This window comes from Crinia signifera, chromosome 1, assembly GCF_055691185.1.
Source record: "Crinia signifera chromosome 1, ASM5569118v1, whole genome shotgun sequence".
NCBI lineage: Eukaryota > Metazoa > Chordata > Amphibia > Anura > Myobatrachidae > Crinia > Crinia signifera.
The window spans coordinates 181,796,634-181,824,199 of record NC_139217.1 but is presented as its reverse complement, the minus strand read 5'-3'; the positions used below and the strand labels follow the sequence as shown (position 1 = coordinate 181,824,199).

General features: G+C 42.3%; 1 protein-coding gene across 1 annotated transcript in view; it reads right to left on the bottom strand.

Annotated features, from left to right (window-relative positions):
- Nucleotides 1-2,238: 2,238 nt before the first annotated feature.
- The window catches only part of TBCK (TBC1 domain containing kinase), a 308,853-nt gene continuing 283,525 nt past the window's right edge, over nt 2,239-27,566 (bottom strand). Inside the window, exon 26 of the mRNA XM_083178707.1 lies at nt 2,239-4,499. Coding sequence (XP_083034833.1) covers nt 4,389-4,499 — 111 coding nt within the window. The 3' untranslated portion in view covers nt 2,239-4,388. The remainder of the gene's footprint in view (nt 4,500-27,566) is intronic.

Below are 27,566 nucleotides of genomic sequence, written 5' to 3'. Positions count from 1 at the left end.
ATAAAAAAAAAAAATCACAGAAAGCAAGGTTGGTATAAAGAAGAAGAGGAAGATTTGAGGAATAATGCTTGCTTTGTTCTGTGGCGCCTGAAATCTGACCAATCCCCAGTAGTCAGCAATAAGATAAAACACTCAGTAGGATGTTTCCTTCCTTAGCTCCTGAGACTTGGAGGGCTCTTTGATAAAGCACACACAAAGAGAGACTACTGCACTTTTCTACATTTTATATTATAGAGAGAATATGAAAGAAGTATTCCCTGTACAGGGCAGTGACTCCCCCAACATGCACTGCGCCATGATGGATGAGGAGTCCTCAGATGCTTCAAGTTTAAATAAAATATATTTCATTCACTTCTTTCAGATCATCAAATTGGTAAAAGTGGGGGGAAAAATTAGACTATATAATGAGAGTTTATTTTCAGCATTTAAAATCATTTCTCCATGTACAGTACCACAACTTATTTTGAGAATTCAACACATCTGCTGCAGTGACAGATAACAAGTATAATGCTGAAATCATTGAATGTAAAATTACTTAGTGCCTACATGCCTTTGTGTAACTCTAATTTGTAAATGTTCACTTTATTGTTTCAGAGATTTCACCGTTCCCATGCGGATGTTGCTGCCAGCGTAACTTACCTCACAATGATAATTCTATTTGTTTGCATGTGGCATACAAAATACTTTATATAAACACTATGATTGTACCGATTTCTTACTTTTAGTAATACCAGATACGTGTGCAGGGATGCTTCTGTGGGTTTCTTTTTCTTTTAGTTGTATAATGCCATGTTCTGCTCCTCTTTTTTTATTTTTTAAAGTCTCATGAGGTAAAAGCAGTAGGTGGCTCAAAGGACTACCAGAACTCTATAAATCTGTTTACAAGACCGTGTAATGCAGTTGTTGGTTAGTGCCTGTAATTCTGATGCAATGAACTCTACCGGGCTGCTGGAGGTAAAAAAAAAGTAATCGTAACCATTTCGATTGGAAGCTCTGAAAAGCAGGGTGCTCCAGTGTCAAATGCAGGATTTTTATAGGGGGGTTTCCAAATGTAATCCAAAATCTCCCCCTCTGCAGTGCATTGGAGAAAGTATGGGAGTCTGGGGGAACACTAACAGCCCTAAAAATTGGTCTTTTTATACACTGGATACTGTATGAAAGAGTATTAATATTTAACAGTACGTCTATGGGACGTAGCTCTATGTCAGGCATGTCCAAACTATGGCCCTCCAGCTGTTGTGAAACTACAAGTCCCATCATGCCTTGACATAGTTTTGCTATTAGGGAATAATAAAACTATGGCAAGGCATACTGAGATGTGTAGTTTCACAACAGCTGGAGGGCCATAGTTTAGACATGCCTGGTCTATAGTATAGGCTGTTTCAAACATTTAAATAAGATAATTGTTCAAGAAATGTTCAAACATATCATAATAAATAAATGCACAAACATTATACTGCACTTTCTAAGCTCACAATCTCCCTCTTCATGGTAAGGTTCCTGTCTCTTCCTCCTGGCATCTACTCTCTGGTGCAATGTTTGAGGGCTCAAAATGTGGTAGAAGAAGCTGGTACAGTAGGCATGTGCAGCAGCTCTGCTCAGTCCCTTATGGGCCCCATACATCAGCAATTAATTGTGACAATTTTCAGATATTGAGATGATTGCCACAATTAATTTTAGATGTGTGGGCTCCCCCTTTTGGCAATCCCAATCAAAATCGCCAATCGATTGCTTAATCAGGTTTTTAAACATGTTTAATAATCTGGTATTATCTGCAGATCTTTTTTATATGTGTGGGCATTCCCAATTCGTCTTCTTCATCTATTTACATTATGAACAGCAATCGATTGGGCAATTTCCAGATATGAAGATGCAATCTTTAGATGGAAAAATCTGCCGATCACTGAAATAAATCTGTAATGTGTGGGCAAAGTCAGATAGATTGTAAAATCCATTTATCTGGCCAAAAAATCCCTGTATCTGGAAATCCATAAATTGTGATTGCTGATGTATGGGGCACATTACACTGCATGATGTGGGGGCAGCTCTATTGATCATATTACATATCAGTGCTATTGTTGTCTTTTTAAGGCACTTGCCAAGAGAAGGGGGGTTTCCAGACAACCAGAAACTCCCCCTGCGTTTGCCTATGTGCTCTTCCCTTATAAGCGTTGCTCCACTTAAGCCATCACCAACAACAGAATCAAGCTGTCCAGCATTAAAAAAATGCACTCACAGTTTTCCCAAGAAATCAATAACATCTTTATTGAAGACAATGCCAAAGAAATTTCTGTAGAAATTCACATTATTGTTCACTTGACCATCCTGACAATACTTGTACTGTATATACTGTGCAATATCAAGATATACATGGTAGCACAACTGAAAAAATTATTAAGCTACTTGTTTTATGGATAGGGGTGTTAAGATATTATAAATAGCAATTTACTTCTTTAACCCACACAGAGGTACCAGAAAAGCCAAGGGACACACCTACGGGTGAACACCACTGACACCCATTCAGTCATTGGTGATAGGTGACTAAGATGTGATAAATGTGCCCACATGCAGTTTGCAAAATATTATCAAATGAGGACATATTCCGAATTGTGTGCAACTGATAGTGAGGTATTTACATGGATGGTGGATCTTTCAATAGTTGACAAAATCAACACTTTCTCTGTTTTTAGGTCGTATTTACATTAGAATTATTCAATTAAAGTGCCGACTTTTTAAATATCTGCCATGGTCGAAAACACTAGAACCGGCAAATTACTCTGCGATCCATGTGTTTTTGGCAAAATTATGGGCGCTTGACTATTTTTAAGTCATGAATTACCAATGCAGTTTCGACTGCAAAAAAATTGTCGAATTTAGTATTAGTCGAAACAGTTGCAATTAAATAGGAAATTCCATTTTTTGTTTTGTTTTGCCAGACCGAATTGAATACTTCCATAAATACTCCTCTGGATTTCTGTATTCTACATTACTGCAAGTATGATGAATGTAGGATATAATGGGCAGAAAACACTAGCAATGATCTTGAAATATGAGTGTATATCTCACCAGGCTTTTTGAAAACACTCAGCCACTAATGAAGCTCCTGAAAAGAGGAGGATACTCTTGAGTGCAAGTTTTCCTGAGCTTCCTGCCACCTGCCCATGGCTGTCTACTTCCTGAGTGATCTGAGTAGCTGATGATGAGATTTGAGATTCATTTGCTCACTTCTGCTGCACCACGCCTCCACCAGTGCCAGTGGGGGAGTATAAAGGCAGGCAAGTACTGTATGCTTCATCTCTACAAAAACTTTAAAGACATTTCACTGATTTCAGCCCAGGCTCTCTATTTTAATAACTAAAGCTACCCGCATACAGGTGTAAGTAACATGTTTACCATAAATGCCACTGGTCACATCATAGAACTATTACTTGCTGTACATGAAAACTGTAACATGATGACACACAGGATGGTCACAACAGCCACAAATATATCCATTTTTACGTCAACAATTTTCAAGATGATTTGATCAAGTAATTTACATATATAGTTCATACAGGTTTCCCTTATAGCAATGTAGTATGTTTGCATGTCATAAACATGTTGCAAACAGACCACAAATATGAAAGCTTCCTACAATTTTTGTATTTGTATCACCTGTCTGTCCATAATTCTTACTAATATAATATAATGTATAAGCTACTCTTTGTACATAGAACATAATGGTTATGTTGCATTTACATAGTTCATAGTTTGTTCTATTTTAGGATTGATATATAATATTATGCCCATGGCTGCTGGAAACATCTCACTAACTATACACATATGCAAATATACCAGAAATTGACATATGTGTGGAATTGGTCATTTTTTTTTACTATTACTGGTGTGCGCCATGTCAGTCAGCTTGCAAATATCAACGTGAATAGGTTAATCGAACTGGATATGACATTTCTCTGTTCATCTTGACCTATAAAATTTGGAGAATTTTCTGCAAAAATTACCCATGATTGTTCATAATTGGAAAAAATCTTATATTTATATAGTACAAATGTCCGTGAAAAATAATATTTTATAATTGTTGCATCCCTAATTGAAGCTTACTGATAAATCAGATACGTATAAATGTAAAAAGTAATGCCCAGTATAATGAAATAGTATATGACATTGCACCTCGTAGGCAGAAAACATGACATGAACATTTTTTTTTTTTTTTAGAGCATAGCTCATTTACATGCAGTAAGTAATAGATGCAGACAGTCTGGACTGATGAGATCATTTCCGCACGACAAATGTTTCTAGATCTCCTGTTTAAGATTCAAAAGTTGAGTAGAAATCTTCATGAAAATATAACATGATTGGTGTAACCCAGCAGCTTTGGCCTTGGCAGCTCATATCTGAGGAGAGGGCACAGTCAGTAGACCAGTTGGCTTCATCTTGTTTATACCGCCATCCAGAATACAAACGCGTGGGTACCCCAACTTCACCAGATGTGCTGCAAACTGAAACACAAGCATACAACATTATAACATATTAAAGCATTATGGAGGGACTGACAGAAATTGTGAGAAAGCTTATGTTCCCACAGGAAAATGACAATAACATGAGCATTACTAAGAAAAGTTAAATCCAGGTTTCCCTGTGTATAATAGGCGACACTGGTTTAGTGTGAAAGGGTCGCACCCAGGATCATGATCTAGTGGTATTAAACACACTGTGCCAGCTAAAACCCCTTAGACACACTGTGCCAGGATTTTGCGCAACGTAATGCCCATTAATCATTGTCACATGCTGTAATACCCATTTCACATTATGCCGCACAGATAGTACCCATTACACATTATGCCACACACACAGTAATGCCAATAAAATATTATGCCACACACCATAATGCCCATTACGTACTTCCTGTACACAGTAATGCCCCGTAAACATAATGCCCCAGTATTGCCCCTTACACAGTGCCCACATTAGTGCTCACCATGTAGTTTTAGGAGAGGGGAAGGGAGCAGAGTGCTCACAGCTACTGTTTGCTCAGCTACTATGCTTCTGAGTGGCTCAGATCAGCGCCAATGGTCCGGCAGCCAATTTCTTTCTCAGGAGCTCTGATAGGCTGGTGGGCAGGCAGATGCTGTATTTCAAATGTCCTCTGGCACTGCTGTGAGCTCACCATCATAGGAGCTGAGCGCACACCAGACAAGGCCGTGCAGCCTATTGGTTGACCAGGACCTGCATATAATATGGCCTGTTTTTATTGCCTCAACAACCAATTGAGATAAAAGATAGGTCTGGTGCACACTATGCAAAAATCAGCCATTTTTTTAGGCTGATAATCTGAGTGTGTTTACAGAACCTGGGGCAAAAAAATTGTTCCATAAGCAACTGAATCAGATGATTAAATCTGATCTGCTACACAACATTTGTAAAAAAAATATGAATCAGTAGTGCTGTCTATGACTTCCCAATCATCTCTCCAACATACTGTATATGGAAAATATATGTATGCGCTATATAAGAAACTGTTAATAAATAAATAAAATAATATCATTAAAAAATGTATCTTTGTAACAAACCTATGAAACCTACTTAAGTCAGATAATTGTTGATCATAATGATAATTAGCTAGTTCAATCAAAAGTTGATGTTCCTGAGATCATTTCTTTGCTCTAAAAGTTTCCAGCTGAATTGAACAGTCAGCAAAATCATAGATGTGTGCCTAGCTTTAGACTTCAGAAGGTATGCACCGCTTGTTTGCAGCTGCTGTGAAGGTTGGGATTTATGACCTCAGCAGGATGCCTTGGTGATATCTTTTTTCTTTCTATAAAAATAAATAAATAAAAATCCCAAAGTGATTGAAAGTCAGTGACCGTTTGGTAGAAGTAATGTGGACTGGCATCATACTGTATGACCGTTTGGAGGCAAGTTTGATTGGGATTCTGTATGCAGCTGTGGTGCCATGCTGCACAACCATAGTGCTAATTAGGACTGATCTGCAATGGATGCTTCCTTTGCAGCTGCTGGGATTTTCAAAGCCGCAGGTGGGGGGGGCTGTAACGTGGCACTATAATGTGATATCATTTGAACATGGAGGCACCATAATGTTGAATACTATGAACCAGAGAAGCTGTATGTCATAATGTGATTCTATGGTTCAGAAAATTAACTAGGGCATGACTATGGGGCAATTAGCGAGATGCAGGAAGGGTTCTAGCTAGAAGAATGGGACAGAGGCCCCTACAAAATGTTGATTTGGGGCCCACAAACTTCTGATTGTGTAAAATGACACTTTTTTATGGTTCATATAATCATATTGACAAATGTCTGTTGACCTCAATGACCAGCACCTTTGACCCTAATGACTGTTACATTACTGCTAATTGGATGCATGAAGGTTTGTGTGGGGTAGGTGTTATCCTCTATAAAGCAGAGATACCAAGACTATGACTCATACTCGTAGGGTGGGCTTACCATGAGACCTGACAAAGAGCTTAAGGACCATGACAGCTGCATCAGCCATGTTCACTTTTATTGAACTTGGATCTTGTGTCATTTTTTTAGTGTGCAAAACATTGACATTAGCTTCACTTAATGTATGCACTTTCCATTGGGATCTGTAACCAGTATGTACATCGGCACTTATACAGTGGGCATCTGATATCTATTGGTACATTCCACAACATACTGAGTTACTTTCATTACCCCATCTACTGTAGTAAAATATATGTTGGTAGCTTAAAGTTACATTGAAGTCAGTAGATTTGTAAGTATTAAAATAACAGATTGCTCCAGATAGGAATTGTATTGTGAACCAGAAGGCTCTTAAACTAATTGAAGATTTAAACTTATTTTTACTTGTCTACAGAATGAAACAGAAAAAAAACCCTGAAAAATGCTTTCAGAAGTATGTAGCACTTGCAGACTAGTGCTTGGTAGAACCCACTGTTATATCCATAACATTTGTAGGTCTATTCCTAATAGGATGCCGACCCAGTCAAGTTTGCGCACTGTTTGAGTGATCTTTCCCCATTCATTTTTGATTTGTTCTAGGTTGTTCAGGTTGGTTGGTTGCCAATTGGGGACTGCAATTTAAAAATAGTGACACAGGTTCTGATTCTCAATAGAATTGAGATCTGGTGGCATATTTATAGATAGAGCCATCCTCATTTTGTCCTTTAATAGGAGTAAAGGTGCATACACACTCTACGATTTTCTGACCAATATCGTTCATTTTGGCCCTTATGAACGATATTGGTCAAAAAATTGAAGAGTGTGTACAGGCGTGTATGGGCGACGGCGGCGGGTGATGACCGATCGGCGGGAACGCGCACTGTCGTTCGCCGCTCGTCGGTCATCACCCGCCGCCGTCGCCCATGCCAGACAGGTCAATTTTTACCTGTCGTTCGCCGCTCGTCTGGAGAAAGCCTGTGTGGATGCGCCGGGAGGAGACTGCCGCTGGAAGCCGCGCCCCCTGCCCTCCACCCTCCTCCATCACACTGAAAGGACGGAACTGAAGATGGAGGCGCTGCTGCGGCTGGGAGAAGACGCGCTGCCGGGAGACCAGTGGTAAGTATGCAGGGCCCCCACTGTTTACAGCACTTTTTTGTTTTTTTCACACTGCCACCAATGCATTTTAACCCTTTATACCCCACTGACCACCAATGCATGAAGCACGTTTTTGACTTTATTTCAATATGAAACTACCCCCACTGACCACCAATGGTTAATTAACTATCAGCCCGGCACCCACCAGCAAAGGGTGTCGGGGACAGCCCCAGGCTTCAACCCTGTCTGGGGTGGCCAACCCTGTCTGGGGTTGCCTTTGGGGGGGGGGGAGACACCTTTATTGGGGGTGTCCCCACTCTCCCAAGGACCCAGGCAGGGCTGACCAGCCAGGGTGTTAATGTTACGGCCGGGGGAGCTTGTATAAAAAGTCTCCCCCGGCTGTGGCATTACACCACTGGCTGTTGGAGCCTGGTGCTGGTTCCAAATAACGGGGGACCCCTACTCTTTTTTTCACCCGTGATTTTGGAACCAGGACCGGTCCGAGAGCCTGGTGCTGGTTGCTGAAATACAGGGGACCCCCTATTCATTTTGTCCCCTGTATTTCTGGACCCAGCACTGGCTCAAAGAGCCTGGGGCTGGTTATACGGGTGTGGATCAGTTGGTCTACACCATTAGGTCGACGTGTGTAGGTCTACATGCTGGAAGGTCGACATAAGTGTAGGTTGCCATAGGTTAGGTTGACAGGGTCATAAGATCCACATGGATTAGGATCAACAGGGTCATTAGGTCGACATGGGTATGGTCGACAGTGAAAAAGTCAACAAGTTTTGTTTTTTTAATTATTATTATTATAAATTTTACCTTTGTGTCAACATAAACACTTAAACGCACCACCGCATCCCCTCACATGCTTCACTGCGCTTGCCATGCTTCGGCTTGCTACGCTCAACACACTTTACTTTTTAATTTTTCCACCACACCCTCGTGGATGGTAGGGCATAAAATACTGCCTGTCGGCACATGTTGGCTCAAAACAGTTTAAAAAACCCATGTCGACCCAATGTGCCTGTCAACTTAACCTATGGTGACCCAAAGTCTTGTTGACCTTACAGGCCGGTGTAAATGGTCCACAGCGTGCAGCACTGGGGATTGGGGAAGCTGTCCCCAGGTGCTGCGGGAGGAGAGGGGTCCCTGCGGCTGCTGAGGGGGAGGAGAAGTACCGGTCAGCCTGAGGGGGGAGCCGGAGGGGATGATGTCCGCCACCGCCGCTGTTGTACCTCCCCCCAGCAGCCGGTCCCTGCGGCGAATGGACAGTCGGCATCGGTGGTCCCTCCGGCGCATGCCAACTAGTACTAGTTGCCATGTGCCAGAGGGATCCCTGCCGCTGACTGCCCATTCGCCGCAGGTACCTCGCGGCTGCCGGGGGGAGGTACAGTGGCGGACATCATCCCCTCCGGCTCCCCCCTCAGGCTGACAGGTACTTCCCCCCCCTCCCCCTCAGCAGCCGTGGGGACCCTTCTCCTCCCTCAGCACCTGGGGAGACAGCTTCCCCCCTCTACCCCCTCAGTATAGAACAGAAGTGGAATGAAAATATATATATATATATATATATATATATATATATATATATATACCTGGGGGCCGGGTGCTGGACAAGTGAGTGTGACAGACAGAGAGTCTGTCACACTACACTCAGTGGGAGCGGGGGCGGGTGCCGGACAAGTGAGTGTCCGGCACACACACAATACACAGTCCTGTTTTTCACACACACACACACACGAAGTGCCTGTCATTCTTACAGGGGCTGGCGGTGGATTTGCCAGCCGCGGGAAGGGAACGTGCGCGCACCAGATGCGCATGTGTCCCCTTACTACGGTGCTCCATGCCGCCTGATCCCACCTTTCCACTCCCCCCCCCACTAAACCTGCCCGTCTCCGTGAAGCGGAGAAGGGACGCGCATCCCAGTCAGATGGAGCGCCGGCTCGCGAGCGGGGGTGTTCTGGCGAGTCCCAGCGCTAACTGAGAGGCGCTCCATCTTTGTACATTGTGAACAGGCAGCGCTACTAGTGTCGGCAACTGGTGTGTGCATATGTATAATCAGCCCTACTAGTGTCGGCAACTGGTGTGGACATATGTACAGGCAGCTCTACTAGTGTCGGCAACTTGTGTGAGCATTATGTATAAGTTGTGATACTACTACTGTTGGCAACTGGAGTGGCCGTTATGTACAGTATAAGTTGCGCTGCTACGGTCGGTAACTTGTTTATCTTTCATAAAAATCTTTCGAGAAAATCTTTCGTGTACATGTACCATCTGTTTTGTAAACAACTCTGGGAAGTTCAAGGGAAATCTGTCACCAATATCTTTCATGCACAGTTTCTACGAGTGTGTATGCACCTTTAGTGAGCCAGAGCTGTCTGACTTAATCCTCTGCTGTCCTTTGATTTGGACTATATAGTACAGATCTGTACTATAGTCTTGCCTGCACAGTCTAGTACCCCTGTCACAAGGGGGCGGGGGGGGTGGATGGACGGGATGGTTGGCTGCCTCCGTAGGGGGGTGATAGAAGGTGAAAGGCTGCAGGGCATGAAGTCACTGCCCACAACCACAACTGCTTATGGGTGAAAATGGGTTCAATGTGAAAGGTACAAAAACGGTAATTAACCAGTAATATACCATGTACAACATGTGATGGGAAAGGGGTTTAACTTGCTCTGACCAATTTTTAGAGAGGTTTTAAAAACCGGGTCGAAGCAGGTTTTGCAGTGTGAAAGCAGCATCATTTTCTACCCAATTACGCTACATAGCCAAGCATTTGAACAGTCGGGATCCCGATGTCGGTATAGTGACCATCTGAATCCTGACTGTTGAGCCTCCATCCAGCACCCTGACCCCCCCCCCCCCCTGCTTTTGGGAGCACTTACTGTGTATTGCTTGATATACTAGTGTGCTAATTGCCCATGGTAACATACCATGGCTAAGAGGATGCCCGCCTAAATATGATGTCAGACTAACATACTATACAGCTATCAATTTGACACTCAATATTCAATGCATTGCAATGCATAATTTCTAAGTGGCTTATAGGGATAAGTAACATGAAAAAACATCCCGCACAATTATATTGATGTTTGTCGACATAAGCACCTAGTAATTACTTTGCTTTAAATCCTAATTTATTTTAGGCAGGATAATAGATTGATCAAAGCAGTGCTGACTATTATGGATGACAAAACATGAGGAACAACTTTAAGTCAGGAGCTTAACATTATAAGAGCTGTAAGATGGGATGTCTAACAGCTCTGGACTACTGACAGCACACATACTAACAGCACGCATACTAACAGAACACATACTAACACCACACATACATTTTTTTTTTTTACTTTCAACAATGCACTATTTTATCATTAATAAGTGTGAATCCAGGGGCGGATCCAGGATAAAATGACAGGGGGGGGCACCATGATAAAAGAGGGTTTGGGTGGGGGAGGGGAGGTGTTAGTGGTGGCAGTGTACATGCTATGAAAGCGGCAGAGAGAGGGTGGGAATGGGATTAAAAATAGGCCCTGGCATTTAAAGTATGCAGGCCCACCGTGGCGACAAAAGTGAAGGATGTAGTTGTGCGCGCCGAAATTCACATAATGCCACATGGATTGAGCCAAAATTCACATAATGCCAAACCGATTGAGCCAAAATTCACATAATGCCACACGGATTAAGCCAAAATTCATAAAATGCCACACGGATTGAGCGAAAATTCACATAATGCCACACGGATTGAGCCAAAATTCACATAATGCCACACGGATTGAGCCTGAATTCACATAATGCCACACAGATTAAGCCAAAATTCACAATAAGCTTCATAAACAGGGACATTGTCTACCAAAGGCACGCATTAAACATTTACACCATTATGTCCATTATGTATTATGCCAAACACCATAATGCCTATTAAAAATTATGCTACATAATTGCTGCTTATCTACATGCTCATTGCCAGAGGTTCGATGCTCATTGCCAAGGGGGAAATGGGGGATAGCCACCGCCAGGCAGAAATGATAGCCACTGACAGTGGCAGAGCCTGGCTGTATTCAGGTCCCGGCTATTTGAAATAATACCCCTTTCACGCCAGAAAATGCATTCCCAGGTTGGCCCCTTTTACACCAGCCTAGTCCCTGCATTTTCTGGTGTGAGGGGGAGAGAAAACCACCCCTCCCCCCATTAACCAGTTATCTAATTTAACCGGTTATATCTTCGGAACCAACTGACCCATTTACATGATCATATACAATACAGTATCATATTGAAGAACTTTTGAGTGGGCTCTGAATGATTTTGGTCCAGTGAAACTGGAACATTTGGTTCCAGAGTAATCTGCCCTCAAAGAACATGAACAGATATGAAATTACATTTAAAAAATAAAAAAAATTGGTTTATCCGCAATATCTCTGTAACCGATTGACCGATATGGACCAGCCTGATGTATATTGAAGGCTCAGAGATTTGGAATTGAATGAAATCAACCACAAGCTTCTGTGATGCCAGGGGAGGAACTGGCAGCCGTCGGAACCGGGTGGGGGTCGGAATTAACGGGTGACAAGGGGGGCACTTGCCCAGGTGCCCCCCCCTGAATCCGCCAATGTGTGAATCAATACAGTTTTTCTGACCAAACGGGTTTTGTGTTATAAATAATCACAGGGGCTGTAATATACTGTATGGTTATGGTATAAAAGGTCAACACCATATGGTTGACAAGTACCAGGCCGACACAGACACAAGCAAAAGATTGTCGTGGAAATGGGCGACAAATGAAAAGCTCAATATATTTTTCTGGTGTCAATTTGTAGATTTCATAACGTGGACTCCAAAATAATGTACCACGTTCACTTGCCATGTAATCGAAGTCCACGTGAACGATAAAGTATGGAAAAAGTCCAAAATTAGAAATACGATTGGCTTCAGCAAATATTTCTATTTGCAAGCTGATCGCAGGGTGAGTGACAGGGGGGTAGGCATATGGGGGTGAATTCCAGCTGTTTCATGGGCATGCCCGCAAAAATGGTAGGCGCGCCCAATGAAACGCTGGGAGTGTCCGGAAAAATGTAGATGTTCTTAAACCTACTTGAAGACGCCAGCGTAAGTCCTGGGCTACACAGCGGCTGAGAGCAGCAAGGACCAGAGGAAAAGTAATTTGACTGAATTAAAATCGAATGTTTTTTCCTTTGGCGGCAGCCGTCCTTTCCAGTGGTTAAATCCAGATGCAACCCGGAGGCCACATTAGCTGTCCTTTGTGAGGTATCTGTACGTTTTGGTGCCCGCCATCAGCCGGAGCATGTGAAATAGCCCTATCTGCATGTATGGAACAGGTAATAATCTTGTGATTTTACAGGTCGAACTGAAAAATATTTGAAATAAGCAAAAAGATGTATGTTGGTGTCATTTAGTTAATAGAGAATCGTGTTATTTACTATTGATTATCAAACATCTTTTCATTTTGGATCATGTTAGTAACTAAGAATAGATTGTTTATGTTTAGTTATTCACAGGTAAAAAGAAAACCAGGGGGAACACCCACATCATTCGATGGTCAGCGTGGACATTCAGAAGGAAGTGGGCAGGCAGCTGACATCACTAGATGTCAGCTGCCCGCCCCCAACACCCAGGTCACCGGGTGACTACCATGGTAACGCCCAAGAAACGTTGGGCGTTCCCATAGTTGCGCCTATCCGCCCCACACCCGCTATCTTGGGTGCGTGCACCCGGTGAACACGCTGTTCGCCATAGCTGCGCGCACCCGGCAAATGCACATGTGCAGAACTGCGCCTGCGCATGAGCCCACCATCAGACCCCTTGTGAACAAAGGGTTGCGAATAAAAATACCAGAATAACCCCCAAAATGCTGTGTGCGTAACATGAATGCTATTTTTCTTTTAGAAATATATTTTAATCATCTTCTTTTTAAAACAAAATGTTGCTTTCACGTGGCCATGGATGCCCTTGGTAAGGGGTGCATTTTTAACATTGATAACTGATGTTTTCCCAATGAACACTGGCATAATGACATGAGAACTTAGGTGAAGTTTTTTTATGTATTAACAGTTTCTTATATAGCGCACACATATTACGCAGCGCTTTACAGAGAATATTTGAACATTCACATCAGTCCCGGCCCCAGTGGAGCTTACAATCTATATTCCCTACCACATGTACATGCACACACAGACATTCTAGGGTTAATTTTGTTAGGAGCCAAATAACCTACCAGTATATTTTTGGATTGTGGGAGGAAACCGGAGTACCCGGAGGAAACCTACGTAAGTACGGGGAGAATATACAAACTCCGCACAGTTAGGGCCATGTTTGGAATTGAACCCATGACCTCAGTGCTAGGAGGCAGTAATGCTAACCATTACACTATCTGTACTGCCAGATATGAGTGCTGACTACTAGGAAGTGAATTGCCCTTTATATGATTGATTATCCACTAAAAATGCCAGCGTCTCTCTGGTCTTTAGATTAAGAATATTTCACTTTTCGTCCCCTTCACTCCCCCTCCCTTTTTTTTTTTTTTTCTCTCCTCCCCACCCACCTAGCTCCCTACAGGAGTATAATAGATCAAAGCAAGCAAAATCAGGGCTACAATAAAATGCATAAGTAACCTTTAAACAGCGTTATGTATAGAAATAGAAAGAAATAGAAGAAACAGTAAGCCACGAGGTAGAACCAAAACGACTGTATCTTTCTTTTTTTTTCCCTCAAAAATCTCCTAAATGTATATGTATTGGTACCTAAATGTTAAACGTATGTTTGTAATATGTAATAATGTATCTAAATGTCTTAATGGATGCAATGTCTGTCTATTTAAAAAAAAAATGACAATAAAGAATATAAAAAAAAAAAAAAAAATGCCAGCGTCTCTAACATTTGTTATATAAATTCAAATTGAACATATTGTATAAAAAAAAGTTATATTTCCTATAAACGATAAACATTACAGGCCATTATGATGAATAAAAATGTTTGCTTGGAAAATTTCAAACCTGTTTTGACCGATTCACTCAAAGGGTTAAACTAGATCCCTTATGGACTACACAGGTTCTGTGGCTGAATAAAAACCAAGTGAAATGCAGGCATGAGATCAGGAAGCCACAGAACCTGTGTAATTCTTTAGTGTCCTGGTTTTAAGGGACTGTATGGTAAGTAACTAATAATAATGATAATAATAAAAAGATTATAGTGTATGGTCTGGGAAACTCTACATACATACATACATATGAAGGGGATGCGGTCATCTATTAGAATGAACTTAGGTCTACAGTCATTAGGTCGACCCCACTAGGTCGACTGGCAGGAAGGTCGACCTGGGCCAAGGTCGACATGACTTAAGGTCGAATTTGCATAAAGGTCGACATGAGGAAGGTCGACTGGTCATAAGGTCGACATGGGTTTTTCACTGTTTTTTGAGCCGACATGTGCCGACAGGCGGTATTTCATGCCCTACCATCCACTAGGGCGTGGTGGGAGAATAAAATAGTGTGCCGAGCGCAGCGAGGCACCGTGCCCAAAGCATCGCGAGCGAAGCGAGGGTCCGATTCTCATTGCCAACTGTGTCCATGTCGACTGTGTCGACATTCGGATAAAAAAACAGTGAAAAACCCATGTCGACCTTATGACCAGTCGACCTTCCTCATGTCGACCTTTATGCAAATTCGACCTTAAGTCATGTCGACCTTAAGTCAGGGCGACCTTCCTGCCAGTCGACCTAGTGGGGTCGACCTAATGACTGTAGACCTAAGTTCATTCTGACAGATGTCCCGATTCCATATGAAGATACAGACACTCGGAAAACTCCCGGTTTCCTAGAGGGCAGTTACAATGCTCTATAGCAGCGAGAGGCTGCATGTGTCACTCAGAAAGAACAAATGGGGCTTTAGCGAGCACTGCCATGGCTTAAGCAATGCCTTTGAAATGGAAAAGCCAGCTCTCTTGGAATGGAGCTGTGGTTTTAATCTCACGTTATTTAAATTCTCTTTTGCAGCTCTTAATTGTCCTTATACCAGTGTGCGAACGCATGTTTGGCACAGGGGTGGCAGAGCCATAACAAAAGATTTTAGAAATGCCAGCACAGAAATAGAGCAGGAGCCGGTCAGGTTTTTTGATCTACACATTCCCTACTTCTTACTAATTCCCTCCTCGTCTGACTTCAAATGAACTCTGGGGTTCCACTATTAATATTAAGAATGACTGTAGCACAGACGGAGCTTTGAAAACTGCTCCAAGATTCTACCTTAATGGGGGGACTCGGAAAGCACTGAACAAGAGATCCATGTGATGGCTTTACAGCTATTCTAACCCTATAAGCATCGAAAACCGCATTTAAAGTGCTGCAGCAGAATAATCTAAGCCACAGGAATCAAAATTTCTGGATACGATTCAACATATTTTCTGCTTAATCACTCAATAGATGTCCTCTAAATCGGTATTAATACGGTCAAAGCGAACATGTTTAATGCTTGTGCATGCAATGTGACTTGTAGGTCACATGACTGCCCTGGCTCGGCATCACTCACTTTATTCTACTTTGGGGGCCTTGGAGTAAGGAAAAAGTGGTCCGGAGTATATTAAACTGAGCATAATTGTACAGAAAACGTTACAAGGAACATAAACAAACAACATTCTTGACACTGAGATAACGCTGCATTAGATGAGGAAATATCTTTTTTTTTTTCCCTACAAATTCTTTTGAAAACCGCTTCTATTTCAGAGACTTGGCCTCATTGCAAAGCAAAAATAGCAGAGCTCATCGGTTTGTGCAGATGCACTTGGTGTTTAGGAAACAGTGCAATGTTTGCAGGGGTGCAAGAGTTTGAGGAGCTTCAGAATATATCCAAACATAGGTGCTGATTCTGTGGGTGCTTGAGGGCCTGAGCACCCACAGAAATTGATGAGCACCCACCCGCTCAGCAGCGGCCCATTCACGCGTGTCCCACTGTACTCCCCCTCCCTCGTCTCTGGCACAGGTACTGTGTGGGCATTTATGTACCTGCACTGTGGGGGCATTTATGTATTTGGCACTGTGGAGGCATTTATGTATTTGGCAATGTGGGGGGGATTTTTGTACCTGCACTGTGTGGGCATTTATGTATTTGGAACTGTTGCCATAATTTGAATATTGGAGACAACTGTGCTTCGTAATATAAATCAGTATTATTTTGTGGCCACGCCCCTTTCCCCTGAAGCCACTCCCCTATATTTTTGGCCTGAGCACCCACCAGCAAAAACATAAATCGGCACCTATGTATCCAAAGCTATTATGTGCGAGTAGGGGAGGAGGCGGAGTCTTGGGAATGATATCTGACCTTTCACATGTCAGTGTCATGTGACAAGTGAGCACTCTAACAATTTGCTCTTTGGAATATTTTAGTTTATAGAATAACGAATATTGGAGACTGAATCTGTAATATTAACAAATATCCTTGTGGATTGGATACTCAACCTGGTCAAACTAATGATTACCCCAGGAGTCAGAGCACATGGTCGTGCACAGCTTCTCACACATAGCTGGCCATTTACTTGCTGTTTCTGTGATCAAATTATTAGATGTCACAAAACAAATACTTTTTGTGTTTAAAAAATAAAATGTTCCAGGAACACACCCACAGGCTCCATTATCCATGAAGTTACTGCTGAATATGGAAGACCAAAGTAAATGAATGGGTGGAAATAAGCAACAAAGCCTGTAATGGTGTCTTTTGTAATGTTGGCAATTACCTAAATATTAAGAGGTGCAATTAAGGTGCAAAAAGTGAAATATAGTTTTTAATTTGGAAAGGTGAGGGACATTTTTGAACAGTCAGTTCCAGCTCCAGAGTTCTGCACTTTTAAGGAAGGGAGACATTAATAGGCCTGATTCAGACACAGTGATGCTATGAAGTTATTTGTACTGCGTATGTAACCGAGATGCACCATGCATGCGTTTGGACTGTCTGTGCACAGAGATACAGGGCCAGATGCACTAAGCTTCAAAAGTGATAAAATGGAGATTGATAAACAGCCAGCCAATCAGCTCATACCTGACATTTTTCAAACACAGTCTGTGTACATGGCAGGTAGGAGCTGATTGGCTGGCTGTTTATAACTCTTAATTTTATCACTTTTGGAGCTTAGTGCATCAGGCCCGCAGACAAAATAAAATAATTGTATTGGGTGTTCCTCGGAGGTAACAGGAGGAAAGCAATGCCGATATGGGCGTGTGGGCATCTCAGTTCATTACAAATCACAGACTGCATTGGCATACAGAAGCAGAAGTGACTGCAGCAAAAGACTCAGAACCAGCCTTATTTGTGCTGACTGACACAGTTCGTTGCCTAGCACGGATCACATGCTTGAGATTAGACATGCCTGAGGATTAAGAATGAGCAGTAATTTATTGCGTACTCCCCAAAACTATAATCTACAGCCCATACGTCTGCTATGAATAGTGTGGACATATAAACAGATATACTGTAGATAGTGTTATTAAAGAATCCATAACTTTTCTTACCTAATAATACACAAGTGATGTTTATATACAGTATGGGGATGACCGGTGTTTACTACCTGTGCATGTGCATAATCGCTTATGCACATGTGCAGGTCTTCACTGAGGGCGCCCTCGGAGACTTGCATAGTCTCCAAGGCGCATTCAGGGGGGGGGGGGGGGTGTTGCATGAAAATGCTGGGTGGCTTCCTGCCTTCTGGGGGCGGTTGATGATACCGGATGTCAGCTGCCATCTCTGTTCTCACCGCTAATCTAAGGCACCAGAGAGTGACTTAGATTAGCGAGCGCTTCAGAAATCATTTGCTGGACGGCGACTATCAAGTGAATTCAGGTATGCACGCAAGCCTGCGAATGGATGTTTATGCAAAAATCTATTCTCAGTGCTGTGGGGGCATTCTGCGTTCAGCAGGGGGGGCATCTGCATGCCTGGCAGGCAGTGATGGTTGGCTTGCAAAGCAGTGAAATACAGCTCCCTTGTAAGTCAACCAGAATCAGGGCCTGTACATACATTCTCCTAAATCAGTGGTTCCCAAACTGTGTGCCGTGGCTCCCTGGGGTGCCTTTGAACAGTTGCAGGGGAGCCCTGGGCTCGTGGTCCAGGACCAATTCAAATTAATTATGGTTAATTATTTATGTGCAAAACCAGTGCTGGTGGCTGCCAATAATAAAATATGTACAAACAGAAGCGAATCCTGTCTTTAACACATAACTGACCCTGGGAATTACATATAAACCCAATATAATACATTTTTGTGTGGTCTAGGGGTGCCGTGAAAAAAATGTTGATACCCTTAGGGTGCCGTGATTCAAAAAAGATTGGGAACCACTGTCCTAAATAGTAATTCTATAAATAAAGAGTCCTAATGTCATTGCTATGCAATAAGGAAGCCGCCTAGGACATATGTGATTGGTATAAAAGCTTCTGGCTGGCATTATATGGTCACAGAATAAAGTTACTAATATCATATACCGCATCATAGGGATACCGAGGGATCTGAATGTGATATGTGCTGGACGCCTTACTCGGGGATCTGCATGTAAGATATGTGCTGGACTCTTACCCAGGGATCTGAATGTAAGATATGTGCTGGACGCCTTACCCAGGGATCTGAATGTGATATGTGCTGGACGCCTTACCCGGGGATCTGCATGTAAGATATGTGCTGGACGCCTTACCCGGGGATCTGCATGTAAGATATGTGCTGGACTCTTACCCAGGGATCTGAATGTAAGATATGTGCTGGACGCCTTACCAGGGGATCTGCATGTAAGATATGTGCTGGACGCCATACCCGCCCCAGCAAAGGAAACAGGCTACCAGAGCTCAGCCCGTCTTTTGTTAAGGTAGACACGTAAAAGGTCAACAAGCACATGGTCAACACTGACAAAAGGACAACACAAACAAAAGGTTGACATGGAAGAGGGTGACACATGAAAATGTCGACATGAGTTTTCACTTTTTTTGGGGTGTCGACACCTGAGCACGTGAACCCCCAATTAGTGTATCACTTTGTTTACTATGATGTACCATTCCCATTCAGAATCCATGTGGATGGTAAAGTAGGAAAAAGTTCATAAAATTAAAAAAATCCCCTAAAAACTCAGGTCATCCTTTGCATGTGTCGACCACAGCCATGTCAACATTTTGACCATGTCGACCAACCATCTTAATACCCACAAGTACAAGCTGTATGGAGGAGTGAACCCGCGTTAGTGTGCAGTGTTCCAGTAGGATCATTTGTACACAATATGCTGCACATTGTGGATGATCCGTATTGTGTATACCACAAATATTATTTTAACATACAAACAGATATATGCCCTGTACAGTATGTGGCACGTGGGGGTTACCTTTTTAAACATATAATCCAAATTGAACATTTAGCTAATGGGCATTAATTTGCACAGATTAGGGCAGATGTCTGCTAAATGTTGATACAGATTTGACACACAGGGGGAAATTTACTAAGATGTGTATTCTACTTCACAAGTGATGATGCTATGGGCATCCAATCAGAATCTACTTATTTATTTAGCACCCTCTAGAAGATAGTAGACAGGATCTGATTGGTTGCCCATAGCAACATCACATGTGAAGTAGAATACACATCTTAGTAAATTTCCCCCACAGTATTTTGGAAAATACAAGAGGGTTCTTTATTTGTTATGTTTTACCAGGCGAAGCGTGCGGGCCTCACAGGGCTAGCAGAATCTGGGAATCTGGTTTAGCTGGAGCAGAGTTCTTATCAGAGCACACATCTAGGCTAATGGATAAATTCCAGGAACTTAGAAGGATAAATGTATTACCACAGCATATCTTCTTAACTCACTGCTTCCCAGCATACAGAAAAAGATGCTTTTAAGGATGAACTGAATCACCTCTACAGGGGGAATGTGGTTTGTGGAGACAAAACCTGAGCATTAGTGTGTAATATCTATGCTCAGCGGTGATGCAGAAAAACTGGACAGAATTGAGAATATCAATATACTATCCAAGTCTCCTCATGAGCAATGAAGAAATGGTTAGCGTTGCCCCAATTCAGTGTCAGTGATCAGTAAATTAGTGCAGCGACATTAAATACTATACTTTGATACTTAGTAGGTTGTTGGATATTGCACTTCAAATTAAGTAGTAGTATATATATATATATATATATATATATATATATATAGTTCCAGGGTAAGACCGCACTCACACTGCAAAATAGTTCAGCAATCTGGGGTGCCAGACAAGGGGAATGTGCTTTGACACACAACCCCAATTATAGTCCAAGGGTATCCACCACCGCTTCGGTGGGGGATGTCAGGCACTCGCCTTTATAATACAGAAATCAAACTGTTTATCACACCATGGGTCTCCATTTATTGCACCGTTGATTGCTGAAGCATTTACCTGACCAAGTAATGTACAACTTTTTTATCCTTTTGTGTATAAGCAATGTTCTGTTTTGCATTTGGTACCTTGTGTTTAGGTTACTAAAATGCCATTTCCATATGTTCATAGGCTCCTTGATAAAGGTCCGCTACTACATGGACCGAAACGTCGGGGCACATATGGAACACAAATGTTGTGATTATTCGCTGATTGAAATGCATTGGATACAATAAAGCTCAAATTGGATTTTATAAACAGTTTGATTTCTGTATTATAAAGGCGAGTGCCTGACATCCCCCACCGAAGCGGTGGTGGATACCCTTGGACTATATATATATATATATATATATATATATATATCTTAATGCTGGAGGTAGCTATGTAATGGTGGATGCCGTGTCTTAGCTGGTAACTAACAAGGTCAGTCTATACTGGATGGGTTAAACAGAAGTCAGCTGCAGAAGTCTCCGCACTCTATTGTGTATAAGGAGCAGTTTGAAGCTGTAGCACTGGTTACTACATGGTTACGCCTACAGAGACACAGAGGGTATCCTGCAGCAGGTATCACAGATGCCTCTGGCAACTTCTGCATACTTTGATCAGTCCCTGCATACAAAGAAGCAGAAGTGGCAATGGTGTAACAATAGCACCTGAGGAGGCTTGGGAAGGTGGGGCAATCACAAGCAGGGCATATTTGACATTTTAAATGTGGCCCTGGATGCTAGCCAATCTGAACTCGCATACTGAAAGCCTCGGTTAAGAACTGGTTGCCGAGCCACGCACACCAATCGGCTCACGCGCGAGCACCTTACTACAAATGGTCCCTGGATTCACAAGGGGTGGGAGAAGCTTGCTCTTCCTCCCTCAGAGACAGACAGCAGCATGAGCACCAACTCAGCAGTAGCGGTGGAGAAAGGGTCGGTGAGTAACTTGTTGGGGCATTATATGTGTGTAAGTGGCACTAGTGGTGGCTTTTTGTAAGTGGCACTAGTGGGAGCATTATGTGTAAATGGCATTACTGGGGGGATTATGTTTAATTGGCACTAAAATGCCATTGGGGGGGGCCTGCAAAATTTGTGCCACTGCAGTACCTAGAAGTGCAGGGAATGCTGACTCCTTGAAAACCTAGGAAATGAGCATGAGACCCCTGATAATGAGCATGACTCGCCTGGCAATGAGCAGGTAATTTGAAAGTAATTTGACACCTTATTGGGTGGCATTTTGGTGTGGCATAATGTGTAATGGACCTTATGATGTGTAGCATAATGTGTAAAGCGATTTACGTGTGTGGCATAAAGTGTAATGAGCATTGCGTTGTGTGGCCTTACAGTGTGTGGCATATTGTGTAAGGGGAATAACTATATGAAGGAAAAATGACAAATAATGTGGGGGAAAGAATCAGTATATTTTTTTCTCCTGTGGTGGCCACTTTATGGATATGTACAATAGAAAATAAATTTTTAATAAATATTAAATTATTATTTTTGTAGAACCAACAATCATAGAATTCTTCTCTGTTATGCGAGACAAATTATTTATTTGTGTTAGAGGTGCCCCCAAGAAATCGAGGGTGAGATTTAATAGGATGAGAGATTCAGAAAATGAGAGATTTGGTAAGAAATCTCCAGTTTTTTTTAAAGCGGCAATTATTTACACTGCAAAAACTAGTTTGATTTTGCAGTGTAAATGATTGCCGCTTTAAAAAAACTGGCGATTTCTTACCAAATCTCTCACTTTGTGAATCTCTCATCCTATTAAATCTCACCCCGAATATCAAATACTCTAAATAAAAAAAAAAAAAAACAACGGTTGATGGGAGGAGGCAAACAATCCGTTGACACAGGGATTTCTAGTGGGAGGCACACTTTTGAGGTACTGAAAAATGATCAGATATCTAAAATTTTACTTTTTATTCCGTTCTTATATAAAATATAGTGGCAATAAATCTCAAAAAGACATAAGACATAGGCACACAATAATTTCCAAAAGGCTTACAAGACATACAGTATATGCACACAATAATTGTCAAAATCTATTATATAGTAATTAAATTATATTTATGCAGTAGTGGTGGTGGTGGTGTTTCTACAACTGAATACACAGTAAGTGTATAGAGTAAAGCTCCTAATTATTGGAGCGAGTCCTTACACGGGACTTAATCAAGTCCGGTACTTATGTAGTATCTGGGCTGCTGATTTTCTGATTGTATGCCTTATATTAAGGCATACAATCAGATGCGATTCGACGTGATTTTCGGCAAAATCGCATCGAATCGCATCCGATATCGCATGCGATGCGATTCGATGCGATTTTGCATAGGATTCAATGTTAACAAGGTCCTGTTCATTTCCCCACTATCCAAGTGGGCATAGAATTGATGTTATAAAGCGTGGCGAGCGCAGCGAGCCCCGCGAGGGGACGCGGAAAACATTTTACGTAATCCGTGGCCGCTCGGCACGCTTCGGGCTCGCCACGCTTTATAAAATCAACTCTATGCCCACTTGGATAGTGGGGAAATGAACAGAACTATGTTATCATTGAATCCTATGGAAAATCGCATCAGATCGCATTCGATATTGGATGCGATTCGATGCGCTTTTTCCGACCCGATTTTAAAATCGGGCGCCCGGATACTACATAAGTACCCTAAGTCCTTATATAACACAATTGCAGACAAAATCAGTGTAGTGTTGTTTTAAACAATGGATTAGGGAACATTAATAATAATTACCCACATTTAATTGCGCTGAGAATAATTGAGTGTATAACCATATATTAATAATTATTTACATACTGACGATGATAAATCTGTAGCATGGTTATACATATAGAGATATCCACAAAAAAGAGTTAGAACAGTGTGTTTTAGAGTCAACTCTTTCTACTGTCTGGCGTCCTCAATTGAGCAGACAGAAGGTGAGAGAAGAGATTGACACTGTTTGAAAAAATAGTGTGCACAGAGGACACCTGTATTTTTTCAAACAGTGTATCAATCTCTTCTCTCACCTTCCGTCCGCTCAATTGAAGATGCCACATGGACGTATGAAGAAACATATCCAGGGACAGTGAGTGTGTGAAGTAAAGTGAACCCTGTTACGATTTGTATACAGGAGGGAGGAAGGCACTATGTACATGTGTGAATATTCACACATGATGTATGATGGGGTTTTTGAGGCTGACCTTGTGATTCCTCCATTCCCCCCATAGGTTAGAAGAAGCAGATATACAGTATTGGGAAATTCACCAAGATGGTGTTGGCCATTGTAGAAACAGTAGCCCACCAGGCTCTCACAAGAAAGTGATCACACCAGGATGGAAACTTTGAGCTTAGATGGTAGAGTTGTCATGCAGCAATATCTTAATGTCATGTAGCTCAGAGAATACAATTTAGAAGACATGTCAGACATTCTGGAATAACAGCATGAAAGCAGCCTACTGACTCTGAGAACACGTACACTGCAACCTCACCTCGCCTCAATGAACATTAATTAACAGATTGGAGTCATGAATTAGCATAGTTATAACAGGTTTTCTGCCAGTGACCCCACCAATCGGGATTTGGGCTTCTCCGGCACCCGACACGTCTGTCGTGGTCCCCTGGTCAGGTTTGCCATATGAGTTGGAATTAGTACCGGTATGATAGAATATGGTAGCGTGGTCTTCCTGCCGGGTCAGTAGCAATCGGGCAGGTCAGGTACCAAAAAGATGAGGCAAAGAGGAATCGAAAGTCAAGCCAGGTCAAACACAATGAGTCACAGTTGCAGTACAGGAGGATGAGACGAAGAGTAGTCGGGAAACAGGCAAAGGTCGGTAACAATTATCAGAACAAAGGGCCTTATTCTAGTTCACTCTTTCTGACAAAATCCTTCTTAGATGGACAAAACCATGTGCACTGCAGGTGGGGCAGATGTAACTTGTGCAGAGAGAATTAGATTTGGGTGGGGTTTTACTTCAAAGTGAGATCTATATTGCAGTGTAAAAATAAAGCAGTCAGTATTTACCCTGCACAGAAACAAAATAACTCACCCAAATCTAATTCTCTCTGCACATTTTACATCTGCCCCCCTGCAGTGCACATGGTTTTGTCCATCTAAGAAGGATTTTGTCAGAAATAATGAACTAGAATAAGGCCCAAAGGGTGAACCTATACTCTGGCAGGGAATACCAGCCAGGAAGTTCCTTTTATAAGGAGCTAATGAGCTTAGCTGTCAGCACTGAGATAGAACCTCACAGGTTACCAAATCAAGCAGACTGTGCATGGACTCACCCAGCTGCATCAATCAGCCTGCAGTGTTCACACAGCAGCGATAGGGGCTGATATCGCTGGGATAGGGGCAATAAATCGCCGGCTTCGCACTCTCGTTTTCAGCCCCGTTCTAATCGCTGGTCGCAGGAACATGCTCCTGCGACCAGCTGATTCCCACTGCCGGGCTCCCCCGGCAGTTTCTTTTTCATCAGCGACCATCTCTGGTCGCTGATGCAAACGGGACACTGAGCGATATATCGCTCATCGCGAGCGATATATCACTCAGCGATATATCCCCCCGTGTGTACGGGGCTTTACACAGAACTAGTTAGCAGCATGGAGCAGAGGAGAACCAGCAGGATTTCACAAGCAGGTAACACTAAAATACTGACTGTTGTGACAGTAACCACTTCAGCTAGTTTCATTAAAGAAACCAGTGCTACAGAGAGCATCTCATGAATGGGTCATGGTGTCAGTGACCGAGGAGTCAATGCTGTAAAAGAAAAACCAGAGCTTTGTTTTCTCATTGCCAACCATACACGTACATTGTATCATGCACGACTGCAAAATTATTTTGCCTACATTTCTCATACATAAGTTTATATAAAGAACAGCTTCCTGTGTTCATTTTGCTTCTATTATACCGAGGGAGACACTTAACTAACGGTAGATATGAGAAATAAATCAACCTACAACTATGTATAATACAGTACAAACCCTTTTAAGTATAAAGATTATTGCAAATTTATTAAAAATAAAAAACTAAGAAATCACATGTACTTAAGTATTCACAGCATTTGCCATGAAGCAATATATATATATATATATATATATATATATATATATATATAGAAAGCCGGAAGGGCCGTCACTCTGGACTGAAGTGAGCTGGAGTGCGTAGCTTGCCCCGATGCCAGCTTACAGAGGGCAGCAGCGATAAACTGCCCACAGAATATAGTCGAGAAATGAATGGGCACTCAGGGACTCACAGATGCTGGTGAAATCAAAAGACCGTGTTTATTCCATAAGTGGTCTTACAGGCGTCAACGTTTCGGGGGCCGGACCCCCGTCGTCAGGACAAGATGCAGACAAGGTAAAGTACTTTACCTTGTCTGCATCTTGTCCTGACGACGGGGGTCCGGCCCCCGAAACGTTGACGCCTGTAAGACCACTTATGGAATAAACACGGTCTTTTGATTTCACCAGCATCTGTGAGTCCCTGAGTGCCCATTCATTTCTCGACTCTATATATATATATATATATATATATATATATATATATATATATATATATATATATATATATATATATAAATAAAAACACGGCGAAGGGAGTTTATACCAAAAAGTTTTATTTTGCTCTCATCTGACCACATGACATTCCCCCAATCCAGCCACATGGTCACTGGCAAACTTTGGACAGGCCTCTACATGTGCTGGCTTCAGCAGGAGGACATTTCGCACGCTGCAGGATTTGAATCCATGACGACGTAGAGTATTACTAATGGTAACCTTTGTGACTGTGGCCCCAGCTCTCTAGAGGTCATTGACCAGGTCCCCCCGTATAGTTCTAGGCTGATTCTTCACCGTTCTCAAGATCATTGATACCCCACAAAGTGAGATCTTGCATGGAGCCTCAGGTCGAGAGTGATAATCAGTGATCTTTTATTTCTTCCATATTTTAATAATTGCGGCAACAGTTGATCTCTTCTCACCAAGCTGCTTGCATATTGTCGAGTAGCTCATCCCAGCCTTGTGCAGCTCTACAATTTTGTTCCTGGTGTCTTTAGACAGCTCTCTGGTCTTGGCCATTGTGGAGAGGTTGCACTCTGACTGTACAGTTGTCTTTTATACAGATAACCAGTTCAAATAGGTGCCATTAATATAGGTAACAAATGGAGGATAGAAAAGCTTCTTAAAGAAGAAGTAACAGGTTTGTAAAAACCAGAAATCTTGCTGGTTGGTGGGAGTCCAAATATTTATTTTCCACAAGAATATACAAATACATTGTTTAACCCCCCCCCCCCCCCCACACACACACACACACACACACACACACACTGTAGTTAAGTGACTTCTCTAGGGCTCCAGATGTCCAGGCTGAAAAACCAAGTGATATGTACCAAGAAATAAGCCCTGATTTAGGGATAACCAATACTAGTCTAAATGTGTCAGTGCTGGTTAAGAAGTCTGGAAAAACCAAAGCTCAGTGTCCGCCTACTTCTGTGATATGAGGAAAGGAATCGGTTGGAGAGAACTTGGTTGGTCTGTTGAATATGTTTCACATCTGAAGTTGTGACAGTATGACTACTGATATGAGGTGCAGTCTAATGGCTGTGAGGAGATGCCGTGGTCTGCCTGCTCTATGACTGATGGGAAATTAGAATGAAATAGAGCGA